The following is a 16,999-nucleotide window of genomic DNA, read 5'->3' on the forward strand; positions in this document are numbered from 1 at the left end:
GAACGAGGAACGAGCTTTCGTTCCTGTTTTGGAGGAACGTGTACAACACTGTCGGTCACTTCGGAAGGTGGTGTAGGTCGGGGGAAAAAAGTCAGATGAGGGAATTTCAGTGCCTAGCCAGGTTTCAGAAATAGCAATAATAGGAAAAGAAGACGAAAGAACATTAGAGAAAAACTCTCGTGTCTTGGTACGTAGACCACGAGCATTTTGGTAGAATATGTCTACGTTACACGGCACTTTCGATTCCAGTCACTTGCTCAGAGGGATGAAGCATGTCATCGCGCAGCTCCCCACGAAATGGCTTGAAGAGGCATCCGAGGGGCCACATCGAAGGTCATTCAGGCGTTGTAGTGTTTCCCTTGTCGACTTCGATGTAGAACGAAGAATAGGACTGAAATTGGTTTGAAGTCGCCGGCAGGAGATGGGAGACAGATCGAATGAAGCAATATGTTTTTTGATGTCAGCAACAGTGGTGTCCGGGCTCAGCTTCGTAACAAAAATGGCCTTTGCCATTGTGGCCGTTGTGGCCGTTGAGCTACAGATATATTCGATGTTGTCATAGCTCCAAAAGAGGCGGGTTTCTTCTTTCTTTGCCCCTCAGTCACCGCTGCACAAGAGTCTGTCGCAGGCATCACACTGCCACGCTCGGACGTGTCTACGCAATGGTCTACGTCAGCTGGCGGGGAATTCGAAGATGAAAGAGTTTTGGAGAGAGGTGGTTCAGAGCAGGCAGGTTGCTCGGAAGTCACTGATCGGTCAACGATCACATGCGCTGGGGGGATCACAGGTGCCTTCACTACCACTCCGGCCGTGCCGCGCGTCAGCTCCTCACGCAGGAAGCGGACCTCTGCACGAAGGGAGGCGACCACGCGGGCTTGTTGTTCAACACCGCGGGAATGATCCTTACGGAGGCGCTCGTTTTCTTCGCGTAGTTGGGATACCTCGTCGCTGAGGAACGAGATTCCCTCCAAAGCGTCGAGGAGAAGGCGGCGCAGCCCGGCGAGATCGCCATCCGGAGGGGTGCACGTGGAGAGGGAACCGGTTTGAGAGCTGCAATACTCATCGCTGCACGCCGCCGAGCTGTCTTCGCTAGGCTTACCAGCAGCACGGCTCAGATCACACAAATTGCAGCAAAACGAGCGCGATCCAGACTTCAGAAGTTGCAGCTCTTCATCAGGCCAGGTTACACACTTCGCATGAACACGTTTAGAGCAATTTTCACAGCGGAAAAACTGTTCCTTACCGAAAAACGGGCAGGAGCATAGCAAGCATGCATCCCGACTGGGAGCCATGGTGCGGGACTAAATAATAATAATCAATCAATCAATCAAACGTTTATTTAATATGCCCAGGAACAACCGTAAGGTCTTTGTACTGGCGCACGAAAAAACAAAAACAAAAAAAACAAGAAAAACAAAGGAAACATTCATAATAAAATATCAGGGATAAAAAAACGTTACAAAATTGCACATATACAACTATGCGCAGGCAGAAAAAAAAATATCAACAGTGTACAAGGCTATGTAAGTACAGTGCAAAGCTCGGAGCAGAACAACGACTGGGAGCTGTGAAAAACATCGAGCTCCAAAAAGTAAGCATTGTAAAGACGTTGTATCCTGCCAATGGTCGAATGTTCACAGAGGCAGGCGGTTACATGAAAAGGTCTATTCTCTCTGGTCAGCTTACGTGGAATTCGGAAATTAAGACAGTTGAGCAGTACAGGGCAGGATATGATACCATGCACAAGCTTGTAAAGAAATAACAGATCAGCGCGATTTCGTCGGCAGCAAAGTGATGGCAATGATAATAATCCAGCAGCGTTAGAACGAGATCCAGAGTCATTTCTAGCGAAACGATGGTTGTAAATGCTTAGGAATTTTTTCTGGACTCGCTCAATGGCGTTGCTGCTGGAATTAGGAATGCCATTCCAGATCACAGATGCATACTCTAGTTGAGGAAGACATAGCGCGGTGTACAATTTTCGGAAGGGCACAGGAGAACGGAATTCTCTAGACATTCTGCAAACACAGCCTAGGGTGCGAAGACCCCGCAAAGCAACACGCTTAGCGTGAGCAGAAAAGTGTAAGGTGCTATCAAAAAGAACACCTAGATCATTGATCTCACATACCTTACACAACGACACAGAATTGACAGAATATAAAAATGGCACACTAGATGTTTTTCGAGTGAAACTCATTACCTTGGTTTTTGAAATATTTAGGGAGAGGTTATTGCTCCTGCACCATTCAGAAAAAGAACACAAATCAGATTGCAGCAAGCGACAATCGATAACTGAATGAATTTCCTTAAATATCTTTATGTCATCGGCATACAAAAGGAAAGAAGAATTCCGAATGACAGAAGAAACATCATTAACATAAATTAAAAAGAGGAGTGGGCCCAGTACCGACCCTTGAGGAACCCCACTAGTAGCTTTATACAAAGAGGACGTTTGGCCATTAACGGCAACGTAACATAATCTATCAAGAAGATAGCTATGGAGGAGATTCACAATTGAAGAATCAACATCAAAGTGTGCAAGTTTATCCACAAGCAGCGAATGGCTGACAACATCAAAAGCTTTGCTAAGGTCACAGTAAATAGCGTCAACCTGTCCTCTCTGCGAAATAGGCGTGGAGACTTGCATCATGAAACTGGCAAGATTAGTGACAGTTGAGCGGCCAGCGAGAAACCCATGCTGATTCACAATCAATGAATTTTTTACATCAAAAGACAATATTTTGTGAAGAGCAAGCTCAAAGATTTTGGATGCGGCACAAAGAAGGGAAATAGGGCGGTAGTTCGAGACGTCACTTTTACAGCCAGACTTAAACACTGGGAAAACACGAGCAGTTTTCCACATGCTAGGAAACGTTGAAGCATGCAGACACTTATTAAATATGGTAGTCAATACTGGGACAAGTATACTGCCATAGGCTTTTAGTATGGCAGAGGGGATGCCATCTGGGCCAGCTGAAAAGGATGGTTTCAAGCGCTTAATGCATTCTGAAATGGAATCTTCATCTAGCGACACAGCATCAGCTGTGCCAACTGCCTTAACCTGTCGACCGTTACTAGCTACAGAGGCTGGAGACTTATAGACAGATGAAAAATGCATGGCAAAACAGTCAGCAACGGCTTGAACTTCTACTCCATTTGGGTCCAGTATCCTGAAGGACTCGCCACTTTTGCTCGACCGTTTGCGCACATACTTCCAAAACTCAGCCGGCCTGTCAGACGCGCTTTTTTCTAAAAATGAAATATATAGACTGTGATCCCGTTTATAAAGGCGTTTACAAAGAGTACGAAAACGACAGAATTCTTCCTTCAAATGAGTTGATGCAGAACGTTTATACTTCCTGTGTGCACGATCTTTATGTTTCAGTGCACTTATAAGTTCTGATGAGAACCAGGAGGGATATTTACAATGATGAGGTGTATACTGGGGAATGAACTTGCGCATGCTGGTCAAGATAAGCTCCGTAAACTGATCGACTTGATCATCAACATTGGGTTTGTCAGTTACCAGTGACCAATCTGTGGTGGACAAGTCATGGTACAAGCCAACGTAGTCACCTCGCTTGAAGGCAAATCTGGGCGTTTTGTCGATTTTTCTGGGAAAGCTTGGTTTTTCTGGTGAAATACAGAGTGTTAGTTTGAGTGGTGGGTGAAATTTGTCAGGACGAACAAGAGAGATGTGAGAGAGTGATACTTCGATAGGTTGATTATTAGAAATACACAGATCTAAGACGTTACCACAGGAATTGGCAATACTATTGTGCTGCTGTAGGGAATTAAAAGCGAGAAAATCTAACAATACGCTGCATTTGTTCTTTAAGAAATGATGATAATGAGAAAAATTAAGTGTGGTCCAGTCAATTCCTGGTGTGTTAAAATCGCCAAGTACAAGAATTTTGTGCTTCTTATGTGAAATTACCACATTTTCAATAGAAGAGACGATCTGATTAAAAGCAATTGGTGAAACGCTAGGCGATACATAGAAACATCCAATCAACAATTTTTCACAGTGCTCAAGACTAATTTCGATCCAAATTGATTCAGAAATTGTTTCTATGTCCTTGCGTCTAACAGATCTTAGAGAACTGTCTATAGCCATCAATACACCACCACCTTTTTGTTTAGTTGCACAGAAGTCCCGATCACTGCGGAAGGTGGTGTAGTTCGACGGAAGATAGTCACAGGAAGGAATTTCACTGCACAGCCACGTTTCAGAAATCGCAATAAGGTCAAAAGAAGACGAAACAACATTAGCAAAGAATTCGCGCGTCTTAGTGCGAAGACCACGAGCGTTCTGATAAAATATATCCAAATTACACGGCACCGTTGCTTACGGGTGCGCACTCTGAGGGATGGAGCATGTCGTCGTGGAGAATCCCACGGAATGGTTTGAAAATGCAACCGCACGGCCACATTGACGGGTCATTCAGACGTTTCGATGTATCTTCGTCAACTGTAACGCAGAACGAGGAGTAAGAAGGATATTTTGTTTTGAGCCGCCGGCAGGAAATGGCAGAAAGGTCAACAGACTCAATGTGTTTCTTGAGGTCAGCAGATGTAGTGTCAGGGCTCAACTTGGACACAAATATAGCCCACTGCCGCTGGGGTCGTTGGGGGATTTGAGCCACTAACAAAGTGGACGAGTCCATGGCTCCAGTAGATACATGTGTTTTTCTTTTCGTTTCCTTTCTTGCACTCACTGTGACATTGGCCGAAGAGGTTTCCGTACGATCCACAACGCGGAGCTTCAAATCACGCTGAAAACCTGGTGGTGGGGTAAAAGGTGGGAGCGTTTCGGTGTTATGAGTCGTATCAGAGGTCGCAGGGGTGTCGGAGTTCACGGAAGACTTTGCCGTTGGAGACGTTGGAGAATTTGCAGCCGTTGGAGACTTTGCAGCCGTTGGAGACTTTGCAGGACGTTCCCCTAGCTTGGGGGTGACGCAGCGTGTCAGCTCATCGCGCAGAAAACGAACCTCACCACGAAGGGAGGCGACGATACGGACCTGCTGCTCAGCCACTCGGGAATGTTCCTTTCGCAGGCGCTCATTGTCCTCCCGCAGCTGTGAGACCTCGTCACTCAGGAACGAAATCCCTTCCAGCGCGTCGAGGAGCAGGCGGCGAAGGCCGGCTACCTCCTCGCCCAGGTCACCCGAAGGGGCGAGAGGTGAACCGGTTGGGGAACCACGTGGCGGCAGGGAACACGCCGCCGTCGCGCATACCTCGGTCTCGTCGTTAGGCCTGTCACCATGCTGGGCGGAATCGCACAAATTGCACGAAAATGTACGCGATCCGGACTTCAAGAGCTGCAGTTGGTCATCCGGCCAAGTCACACACTTCGCGTGCACACGTTTTTCGCAGATTTCGCAGCGGAAAAACTGCTGCTTACCGAAAAAAGGGCACGAGCAGAGCACACACGCATCCCGGCTGGGCGCCATGCTGCGGGACAATAATAATATATAATAATAATAATAATAATAATAATAATAATAATAATAATAATAATAATAATAATAATAATAATAATTATTATTATTATTATTATTATTATTATTATTATTATTATTATTATTATTATTGTTTATTTTTATTGGTTTTTTTTTGCGTGCGCCTGCACAAAGACCTCACGGTTGTTCCTGGGCACGTTAAATAAATGATTGATTGATTGATTGATTGATTGATTGATTATTATTACAAGTAGTTAGTAGTAGTAGTAGTAGTAGTAGTAACGCCATTATTATTGTCATCTGGCTATTCAAGCAATAGGGAAGCATTAGCATCAGTAAATAGTCCGCGCGACGGTTTGCAGGTACATATTTTCTCCATATTTTCACTCAAGTTGCTTCGCAAGGCAGAGTACATTTCCAGGGCAATATAACAAACAGTGTAAGCTGAATACAGAGGGAGAAATATGTCTATGAATGCAACTTGCATTAAAAATTGTTGACCGGCTATCTTGCGAAGGAAGACTATTCTACCAGTGCGTCTTCATTGTGGAGCCTGAAACAATTTTTTTGCGATAGCAATTTGGAGGCTTCGACAGGCCAATTTTGTATTACATTGTTACTGCGCGAAGTGTCAATAAAGTATTATTATTATTATTATTATTATTATTATTATTATTATTATTATTAAGCATGCATCCCGACTGGGAGCCATGGTCCCGCACCATGGTTCCCAGTCGGGATGCATGCTTGCTATGCTCCTGCCCGTTTTTCGGTAAGCAGAAGTTTTTCCGCTGTGAAAGTTGTTCTAAACGTGTTCATGCGAAGTGTGTAACCTGGCCTGATGAAGAGCTGCAACTTCTGAAGTCTGGATCGCGCTCATTTTGCTGCAATTTATGTGATCTGAGCAGTTCTTCTGGTAAGCCTAACGAAGACAACTCGGCGGCGTGCAGCGATGAGCACTGCAGCTCTCAAACCGGTTCCCTCTCCACGTGTGCCCCTCCGGTTGGTGAGGGTGTTGGTGGTGACCTCGCCGGGCTGCGCCGCCTCCTCCTCGACGCGTTGGAGGGAATCTCGTTCCTCAGCGACGAGGTATCCCAACTACGCGAAGAAAACGAGCGCCTCCGTAAGGATCATTCCCGCGGTGTTGAACAACAAGCCCGTGTGGTCGCCTCCCTTCGTGCAGAGGTCCGCTTCCTGCGTGAGGAGCTGACGCGCCGCACGGCCGCCGTGTCAGTGAAGGCACCTGTGATCCCTCCAGAGCAGGTGACCGTTGGCCGATCTGTGACCTCCAAGCAACCTGTGTACTCTGAACAACCTCTGTCCAAAATTCTTTCATCTTCGAATTCGCCGCCAGGTGACGTAGACACGTCCGAGCGTGTCAGTGTGATGCCTGCGACAGCCTCTTCTGCAGCGGTAACTGAGGGTGTAAGAAAGAAGAAACCCGCCTCGTTTGGAGCATTGAAGACATCCACTATATCTGTAGCTCAGCGGCCACAACGGCCACAACGGCCAAAGGCCATTTTTGTTACGAAGCTGAGCCCGTACACCACTGCTGCTGACATCAAAAAACATATTGCCTCATTCGATATGTCTCCCATTTCCTGCCGGCGACTTCAAACAAGATTCCAGTCATATTCTTCATTCTATATCGAAGTTGACGAGGACACGCTACAACGCCTGAATGACCCTTCGATGTGGCCCCTCGGATGCCTCTTCAAGCCATTTCGTGGGGAGCTGCGCAATGACATGCTTCATCCCTCTGAGCTAGTGCCTGGAATCGAAAGTGCCGTGTAACGTAGACATATTCTACCAAAATGCTCGGGGTCTGCGTACCAAGACACTCGAGTTTTTCTCTAATGTTCTTTCGTATTCTTTTCCTATTATCGCTATTTCTGAAACCTGGCTCGGCACTGAAATTCCCTCATCGGACTTTTTTCCCCCGACCTACATTACCTTCCGCCGTGACCGAGATTTCAGTGAAACCAAACAGAAAGGCGGTGGCGTGCTGATTGCCATTGACAATTCACTGAAATCGGTTAGACGGAAAGACCTAGAAACTATCGAAGAATCGATCTGGCTAGAAATCAACCTTGAGCGCCGTGAAAAATTGTTGATTGGATGCTTCTATTTACCGCCCAGCATTTCCCCTGCCTCGTTTCACGATGTCATGTCTTCTATTGAACTTGTGATATCTTCTCATAGTGGGCACAGAATTATTGTTCTTGGGGATTTCAATGCAGCTGGAATTGACTGGAGCACGCTTACCTTTTCTCATTACAATCATTTCACAGAGAAAAAGTGCAGCCTGCTCTTGGACTTTCTGGCGTTTAATTCCCTAGTGCAACATAATTCAGTCGTCAATTCCAGTGGCAACGTCTTAGACCTGTGTGTGTCAAACGATCAACCCCTTGAAGTTTCCCGCTCCAACATCTCTCTTGTACGTCCGGACAAATTCCACCCACCACTTAACGTAAGATTATCTGCATCAGCCGAAACAACGAGCTACAGCAGTTACGTAAACAAATCTCCAAGATTTGCGTTCAAGCGAGGTGATTACACGGGCCTCTATCATCACTTGTCCACCGTTGAGTGGTCACAGGTTACTGACAAACCTAATGTTGATGACCAGGTTGATCGGTTTACGGAGCTTGTACTGAGCAGCATGCTTAATTTTATTCCCCAGTATACACCTAAACAACGTAAATATCCCCACTGGTTCTCATCTGAACTTATCAGTGCACTGAAGCATAAAGATCACGCACACAGGAAATCTAAATGTTCTCCATCCAGCGAGTGGAAGGAAGAGTTCAGCTTTTTTCGAACTCTCTCTAAACGCCTATATAAACGGGATCATAGTTCGTACATTGAATTCTTAGAAAAAAGCGCCTCTGACAGGCCGGCTGAGTTTTGGAAGTATGTACGTAAACGGTCTAGCAAAAGCGGAGAGACCTTCAGACTACTAGACTCAAATGGGGTAGAAGTGCATGCCGTCGCTGACTGTTTTGCCACACATTTCTCATCCGTTTATAAGGCCTCAGACTCCAGCACTGATATCAGACAACAGCCCAAGGCAGTTAGCTCATCCAGTGCTTCGTCGCTGGATGAAAATCTTATCAGCGAATGCATTAAGCGCTTAAAACCATCCTTATCATGTGGCCCAGATGGCATCCCCTCCGCCATACTAAAGGCATATGGTACTATATTTGTCCCAGTACTGACTACGATATTTAATAACTGCCTGGACACTTCCACATTTCCTAGCATGTGGAAAACTGCTCGTGTTTTCCCAGTATTTAAGTCGGGCTCTAAGACAGATGTTTCTAATTATCGCCCGATTTCTCTACTATGTGCCACATCAAAGATCATCGAACTGGCTCTTCACAAAATATTGTCTTTTAGTGTGAAAAACTCATTGATTCCAAATCAACATGGTTTTCTTGCTGGCCGCTCAACTACCACAAATCTTGCTAGTTTCATGACGCAGATCTCCACACCTATTTCTCAGAGAGGACAGGTTGACGTAATCTACTGTGACCTGAGCAAGGCTTTTGACGTAGTCAGCCACACACTGATTATGGTTAAACTTGCGAACTTTGACGTTCACTTGTCGATTGTGAATCACTTGCACAGCTATCTGCTCAATAGATCTTGTTATGTTGCCGTAAATGGCCAAACCTCTTCTTTGTATAAAGTGACTAGTGGGGTCCCTCAAGGGTCGGTATTAGGCCCACTCCTATTTTTAATTTACGTTAATGATGTTTCTTTTGCCATTCGTAATTCTTCTTTCCTCTTGTATGCCGATGACATCAAGATATTTAAGGAAATTCATTCAGTTAACGACTGTCGCTTGCTGCAGTCAGATTTGTGTTCTTTTTCCGAATGGTGCAACGGCAATAACCTTTCTCTAAATACCTCAGAGACAAAATTCATGTCTATCACTCGCAAAACATCTAGCGTGTCATTTCAATACTTTGTCAATTCTGTGCCGTTATGCAAGGTTTATGAAATCAGTGATCTTGGTGTTGTGTTGACAGCGCGTTAAACTTTTCTTCTCACGTTAAGCGTGCTGCTATGCGGGGCCTTCGTTCTCTCGGATGTGTTTGTAGAATATCTCGAGAATTCAGGTCTCCCATGGCCCTACACAAATTGTACACGGCAATATGTCTTCCGCAACTTGAGTATGCGTCCGTGATATGGAATGGCATTGCTCAATCCAGCGGTAACACCATTGAACGAGTCCAGAAAAAATTCCTCAGCATATATAACCATCGCTTTGCTAAAAATGACTCTGGATCTCGTTCAAGTACTACTGAATCATTATCACTGCCATCACTTCACTGCCGACGAAATCGTTCTGATCTCTTATTTCTCTACAAGCTAGTCCACGGTGTCATATCCTGCCCTGTACTTCTCAATTGTGTTATTTTCGAATTCCGCGTAAGTTAACCAGAGAGAACAGACCGTTTCATGTACCCGCCTGCTTCTTCCAACACTCTATCGTTCACAGAATACAAAGTCTTTATAATATTAATTTTCTTGATCTTGACGTGTTTCATAGTCCACAATCATTGTTTTTATCCGAGCTTTGCACTGTTTTGACATAGTATGGCACAATGTACAAAGTCTTCCCTTCTCCGTCTTTCCGCATATTTGTATATGTGCAATATAATTTTTTATTCCCCTCCAATATTTCTCATATTGTCTTATTTTACTCCCCCCTTTTGTGTTCATTTCTCTTTGTCTACGTGTTTTTGCTCTTTTTATTTCTGAAGACTGTCTGTATTTTATTGTTTATTTTTATTGATTTTTTTTTGCGTGCGCCTGCACAAAGACCTCACGGTTGTTCCTGGGCACGTTAAATAAATGATTGATTGATTGATTGATTGATTTTATATTTTATTGTTTATTTTTATTGATTTTTTTTTTGCGTGCGCCTGCACAAAGACCTTACGGTTGTTCCTGGGCACGTTAAATAAATGATTGATTGATTGATTGATTGATTGATTGATTACTGGTTCTCATCTGAACTTATCAGTGCACTGAAGCATAAAGATCGCGCACACAGGAAATCTAAATGTTCTCCATGGAGCGAGTGGAAGGAAGAGTTCAGCTTTTTTCGAACTCTCGCTAAACGCCTATATAAACGGGATCATAGTTCGTATATTCAATTCTTAGAAAAAAGCGCTTCTGACAGGCCAGCTGAGTTTTGGAAGTATGTACGTAAACGGTCCAGCAAAAGCGGAGAGTCTTTCAGACTAGTAGACTCAAATGGGGTAGAAGTGCATGCCGTCGCTGACTGTTTTGCCGCACATTTCTCATCCGTTTATAAGGCCTCAGACTCTAGCACTGATATCAGACAGCCTAAGGCAGTTCGCTCACCCAGTGCTTTGTCGCTGGATGAAAATCTTATCTGCGAATGCATTAAGTGCTTAAAACCATCCTTATCATGTGGCCCAGATGGCATCCCCTCCGCCATACTAAAAGCTTATAGTAGTATATTTGTCCCAGTACTGACTACGATATTTAATAACTGCCTGGACACTTCCACATTTCCTAGCATGTGGAAAACTGCTCGTGTTTTCCCAGTATTTAAGTCGGGCTCTAAAACAGATGTTTCTAATTATCGCCCGATTTCTCTACTATGTGCCACATCAAAGATCTTCGAGCTGGCTCTTCACAAAATATTGTCTTTTAGTGTTAAAAGCTCATTGATTCCTAATCAACATGGTTTTCTCGCTGGCCGCTCAACTACCACAAATCTTGCTAGTTTCAGGACGCAGATCTCCACACCTATTTCTCAGAGAGGACAGGTTGACGTACTCTACTGTGACCTGAGCAAGGCTTTTGACGTAGTCAGCCACACACTGCTTATGGTTAAACTTGCGCAATTTGATGTTGACTTGTCGGTTGTGAATCTCCTGCAGAGCTATCTGCTCAATAGATATTGTTATTTAGCGGTAAATGGCCAAACGTCTTCTTTGTATAAAGTGACTAGTGGGGTCCCTCAAGGGTCAGTATTAGGCCCACTCCTATTTTTAATTTACGTTAATGATGTTTCTTTTGCCATTCGTAATTCTTCTTTCCTCTTGTATGCCGATGACATCAAGATTATTAAGGAAATTCATTCAGTTAACGACTGTCGCTTGCTGCAGTCAGATTTGCGCTCTTTTTCTGAATGGTGCAACGCTAATAACCTTTCTCTGAATGCCTCGAAGACAAACTTCATGTCTATCACTCGCAAAACACCTAGCGTGTCATTTCAATACTCTGTCAATTCTGTGTCCTTATGCAAGGTTTATGAGATCAGTGATCTTGGTGTTGTTGTTGATAGCACGTTAGACTTTTCTGCTCACGCTAAGCGTGTTGCTTTGCGGGGTCTTCGCACCCTAGGCTGTGTTTGCAGATTGTCTAGAGAATTCCGTTCTCCTATGCCCTTCCGAAAATTGTACACCGCGCTATGTCTTCCTCAACTGGAGTATGCGTCCGTGATATGGAATGGCATTGCTCAATCCAGCGGTAACACCATTGAACGAGTCCAGAAAAAATTCCTTAGCATATATAACCATCGCTTTGCTAAAAAATCTCGTTCAAATACTGCTGAATTATTATCATTGCCATCACTTCACTGCCGACGAAATCGTTCTGATCTCTTGTTTCTTTACAAGCTAGTCCACGGTATCATATCCTGCCCTGTACTTCTCAATTGTGTTAATTTTCGAATTCCGCGTAAGTTAACCAGAGAGAACAGACCGTTTCATGTACCCGCCTGCTTCTTCCAACACTCTACCGTTCACAGAATACAAAGTCTCTATAATGTTAATTTTCTTGATCTTGACATTTTTCATAGTCCACAAGCATTGTTTTTATCCGAGCTTTGTACTGTTTTGACATAGTGTGGCACAATGTACAAAGTCTTCCCTTCTCAGTCTTTCCACATAGTTGTATATATGCAATCTAATTTTTCATTCCCCTTCAATATTTCTCGTGTTGTCTCATTTTACTCCTCCCCTTTTGTGTTCATTTCTCTTTGTCTACGTGTTTTTGCTCTTTTTATTTCTGAAAACTGTCTCTATTGTATTGTTTATTTTTATTGTTTTTTTTTTTTGCGTGCGCCAGCACAAAGACCTTACGGTTGTTCCTGGGCACGTTAAATAAATGATTGATTGATTATTATTATTATTATTATTATTATTATTATTATTATTATTATTATTATTATTATTATTATTATTATTATTATTATTATTATTATTATTATTATCATCATCACTGCCATCATTTCACTGCCGACGAAATCGCTCTGATCTCTTATTTCTTTACAAGCTAGTCCACGGTAGCATATCCTGCCCTGTACTTCTCAGTTGTGTAAATTTTCGAATTCCGCGTAAGTTGACCAGAGAGAACAGACCGTTTCATGTACCCGCCTGCTTCTTCCAGCACTCTACCGTTCACAGAATACAAAGTCTCTATAATGTTAATTTTCTTGATCTTGACGTTTTTCATAGCCCACAATCATTGTTTTTATCCGAGCTTTGCACTGTTTTGACATAGTGTGGCACAATGTACAAAGTCTTCCCTTCTCAGTCTTTCCACGTAGTTGTATATATGCAATCTAATTTTTATTCCCCGTCAATATTTCTCCTGTTGTCTTATTTTACTCCTCCCCTTTTGTGTTCATTTCTCTTTGTCTACGTGTTTTTGCTCTTTTTATTTCTGAAAACTGTCTGTATTGTATTGTTTATTTTTATTGTTTTTTTTTGCGTGCGCCAGCACAAAGACCTTACGGTTGTTCCTGGGCACGTTAAATAAATGATTGATTGATTGATTGACTGAATAATAATAATAATAATAGTAATAATATTATTATTATTATTATTATTATTATTATTATTATTATTATTATTATTATTATTATTATTATTATTATTATTAAAATTATATGGACAGTCTCGACGGGTTTTTGCCGTCGATGTTGCCGTCGCCGTCATGTCCTTCCGGTATGAAGTCCGAATTGATAAGATCCCCCCGCGCTTTGTATGTTCTACCTGCGGGAAAAAGCGCACGAGCGGGGGCGACGAACGCGGCCGAAGCAGAGATCAAACGAGCCAGCCCATTTCCGTCGCTCGGAGGGTGCATGCTATAACATCACCCCGCTCGGAAGACCTGCCGTCGAAGCAGACAGGAAACACCCCGCCCGTCTTTAACGAACATGAAAAGTAACGAGGTCGGGAGCGCGGGGTGGGGGTTGTCGCGTGAGCAGCCACTTTGAATTTTGAATGTAAGGGCGCGGTCGAGATCGCTGGCGCGCGCGCTATTTCGAAAGACATCACATCGGGCGGCTCGTATACCCTTCTACGCGCTGCATCTCAATCCGAAGTGACTATGCGGAGAGCATCTCTCCCTCGAGCGGCCGTATTCTCTTACACCAGCGTTTTGTAGTTACGCGTGATGGGATACAAAACAGTTAGCTGCCAGCCTCACTTCGTGTAACACTACAATGTGTTGCTATCGCATTCATTGCTTCGCGCTTGCTGTGAAACTGTGACATTTCTGTCGAGGTTTGATGTCATACGCTAGCACCTTGTGAAATATCCACCGCTAAAAAAGACTTTTCTCTTTCAGACACCTGACATTTCATCGCGCTTTGGAACTGTGCGAAACTGAGAGTTCCTTGGTATCAATCGATGCAAAGAGCGGCAAAAATTCGGATGAAAAGTATCTTTTTAAGAGAATAGAAATTTGCGCAAGTTGGTTTGCATTCATTATAAAAACAGCGTAGTAACACGAGGGCAGAAAGAAAGGAACAACGAGACGTTGTCCCGTTATTCCTTTCTTTCTGTCCTCGTGTTACCGCGCGGTTTTAAAATGAAAAGTATCTTTCTTGTGTTTTTGCTTCGCTTGCTTTACTCTGGCATGTGAATACGTACTTTGCAACCATCGAAGAGCGCTGTGAAGGTGAAGGCCGGGTTGATGTCCCCCTCCGGGGCACGTAGTTCGAGGTCGTTGTGTGCCATGAGACGGAGAGAACGGCGGTGCGACTGCTTGCTTGCATCCAGGAAGGCCACGGAATTACGGCAGTGATATGTGATGTTTTGTACAGCCCCTGAACTCAGCATTTGCAGGAACGTCAGCTGAATGCGGTCAATCTTGTAGCTCATCTGCGAGAACACACAATTAGAGATTCTTACAGCTTTGTGCAGGATAAAAATATTCTTTCCAGAAGTCCATGAAAAGTTTCAATCAGTTTCAAATTATTTACAATCTTTTTCAGCAATCGAGTTAAAGTACGGTGATTCAATGTGTTCGTGCAATGGTAATTATGGTCAACACAAAACTAAATGCAAATCAGATTAAAAAGTGAAAAAAGATGCCCCCCCCCCCTCCCCGAAGGGAATCGTGAGGAAATGCGAATGCATTTCTTGCGCCGAGAGAGGGTACCGTTGCCGTCAGACATTCGCCTTCACCGACTTCTGCCATCGCCTTAAGAGGCGCCCAGCCAGCGAACGGTCGAGAGTGAGGCGCGAGCGGACGAGAGAGTGGGGCGCCAGCGTTCTTGGCTCGGCGTTGGCGTTTCACAGCGGCGTCTCGAGCACACATTTCCGGATGTTCTTGAGAGGCGCCCAGCCAGCGAACGGTGGAGAGTGAGGCGCGAGCGGACGGGAGAGTGGGGCGCAGGGAGGAGAGAGAGCGAACGGCGAGAGAAGGAGCGGCGAAACACTGAACCTACCCTCTCCTACACTATCTCGCACCACATGCTCCGGTTGCTAGGGACGAGGATAAGCGCGCGTCCCCGCAGCTGTTGCTATGGGAGAGGGCGCCGCGGACAACGCCGGATGCCTCAGATAGCCCGACTAAGAAATGCATTCGCATTTAAAAGAATGCAAGGACAGGAATTAAAAGCTGCTAAACAGCAGCGTGACGGCATTCCTGACCCTGAGCAGATTGGCCGCAGACACGTGGTCATGTAAAAAAAAAGAAATAAAATACAAGCAAGTAAAACAGGAAAAGTACAAGAAAGCATAACACAAGCAAGCACAATATCAACAAATTTACCAGCAAATGTCAACTGCAGAGATAATGTAAGAAATTGGCAAACACTGAAAGAATGCGGTATACATATGGGAGAACGAAGTGCGAAGTAATCGAAAGTAACACAAATTAAATGCAAGCGTATCATGCGCAATGCATTTGTTGTTTAGGTGATTCAAAAAGTTTGGCATGATATGCTTAAGACTTTTAAGGCCATAATTTGTTCGCGAAAACGGTATGTATCATGTGTGTCCTTTTTTTATTTTGTAAGGTGGTGCGGATGGCTCTTTTAGCTGACACAGAGTAAGAAAGTTGATTTTACTTTTCGAACCATGTTTGTATTTAGCAAAAAGATTGAAATTGTACAGTTGTTCTACTTGAAGCACGTTATATGCTGTTAATAATGTTGATGTATGAGCGTCGTATGGAACACTTGCGATATGACGTATTGCCTTCTTCTGTAGCCTGATCAATTTTAGTTTGCTCGTTTGCGTGATGTTTCCCCAGACAAGGGTACAATAATTGATGTGCGAGTGAAATAAGGCATTATAAATAAGGAGTTCAACTTTTGGAGCAACTATATCTCGGAATTTTGAAAGCACTCTACATGCCTTGGCAAGCTTTTTGGCAACATCATATACATGCGAATCAAGTTTAAGTCTACACTGAAAGTGACCCCCAATATTTTAACGTCTTCTACAATCCCAATCTCTCTGTCACCGAGTGGTAAGTCTAAGCTAGCATATGTTTTTTTATTAGTTGGTTTGAATAGAACAACCTTTGTTTTAGCAGCATTGATAACAGGAGAATTGCGAATAACTTTTATCTTTAATGCTTACACATTGCCTTCTATGGCCTAGATAAGATTTGACGAGATTTAGGACTACGCCCCGGAAACCACAATGTTCTAGTTAGTAAACAGAGTTTGGTGGTGTATTCTGTCAAACACCTTATAAAAATCAATATATATACCCAGTGTTAGCTTCTTTTCTTCAAATCCCTTTAAGATGATTTCTTTTTGTGCTAGTAAAGCGTGTTCACTTGATAAACCTTGATAAAAACCGAGTTGTTCTGAGGCAATCAAAGAATGCTTATCGCAGAAACATATAATCCGCTTACAGATAAGCTTTTCTAGCCCTTTAGAAGTAACAAGAAAACTTGCAAGGGTTCTAAAAATATGTTGAATATGACTAATAAGCTACACAAATACTGTAAAATTTTCAGCTTTCAAGAAACTGCTGCGGCATGTGCTAGAACCGTTCTTGGCTATTCGACGAAAGCGGCTTTTCTAGTGACGTATTCTCGCATGATTTTTGCGCGGCCGATGCTGCGAAACAGCACTTATTAAAATTATCACTGACCTCTATTCCTTCTTTGGACGATCCTGATGCTATATTCGTCGATCTTGCAAACCCGTTCCTAGCTTGCGCCTAATGTAAAAGATAACAGGCTTAACAAGATAATAAAGTCGATTACCCATTTCTTAACTAGCCATTACCAATCAATTT

General features: G+C 43.7%; 1 protein-coding gene across 2 annotated transcripts in view; it reads right to left on the bottom strand.

The window, feature by feature from the left end:
• Nucleotides 1-16,999, bottom strand: part of LOC119395193 (collagen alpha-1(II) chain) — a 339,079-nt gene that overhangs the window by 190,833 nt on the left and 131,247 nt on the right. For both annotated transcript variants that reach the window (XM_049415841.1, XM_049415840.1), the window contains exon 3: nt 14,390-14,620. In XM_049415841.1, coding sequence (XP_049271798.1) covers nt 14,390-14,620 — 231 coding nt within the window. The remainder of the gene's footprint in view (nt 1-14,389; nt 14,621-16,999) is intronic.

Source organism: Rhipicephalus sanguineus, chromosome 5 (assembly GCF_013339695.2).
Source record: "Rhipicephalus sanguineus isolate Rsan-2018 chromosome 5, BIME_Rsan_1.4, whole genome shotgun sequence".
NCBI lineage: Eukaryota > Metazoa > Arthropoda > Arachnida > Ixodida > Ixodidae > Rhipicephalus > Rhipicephalus sanguineus.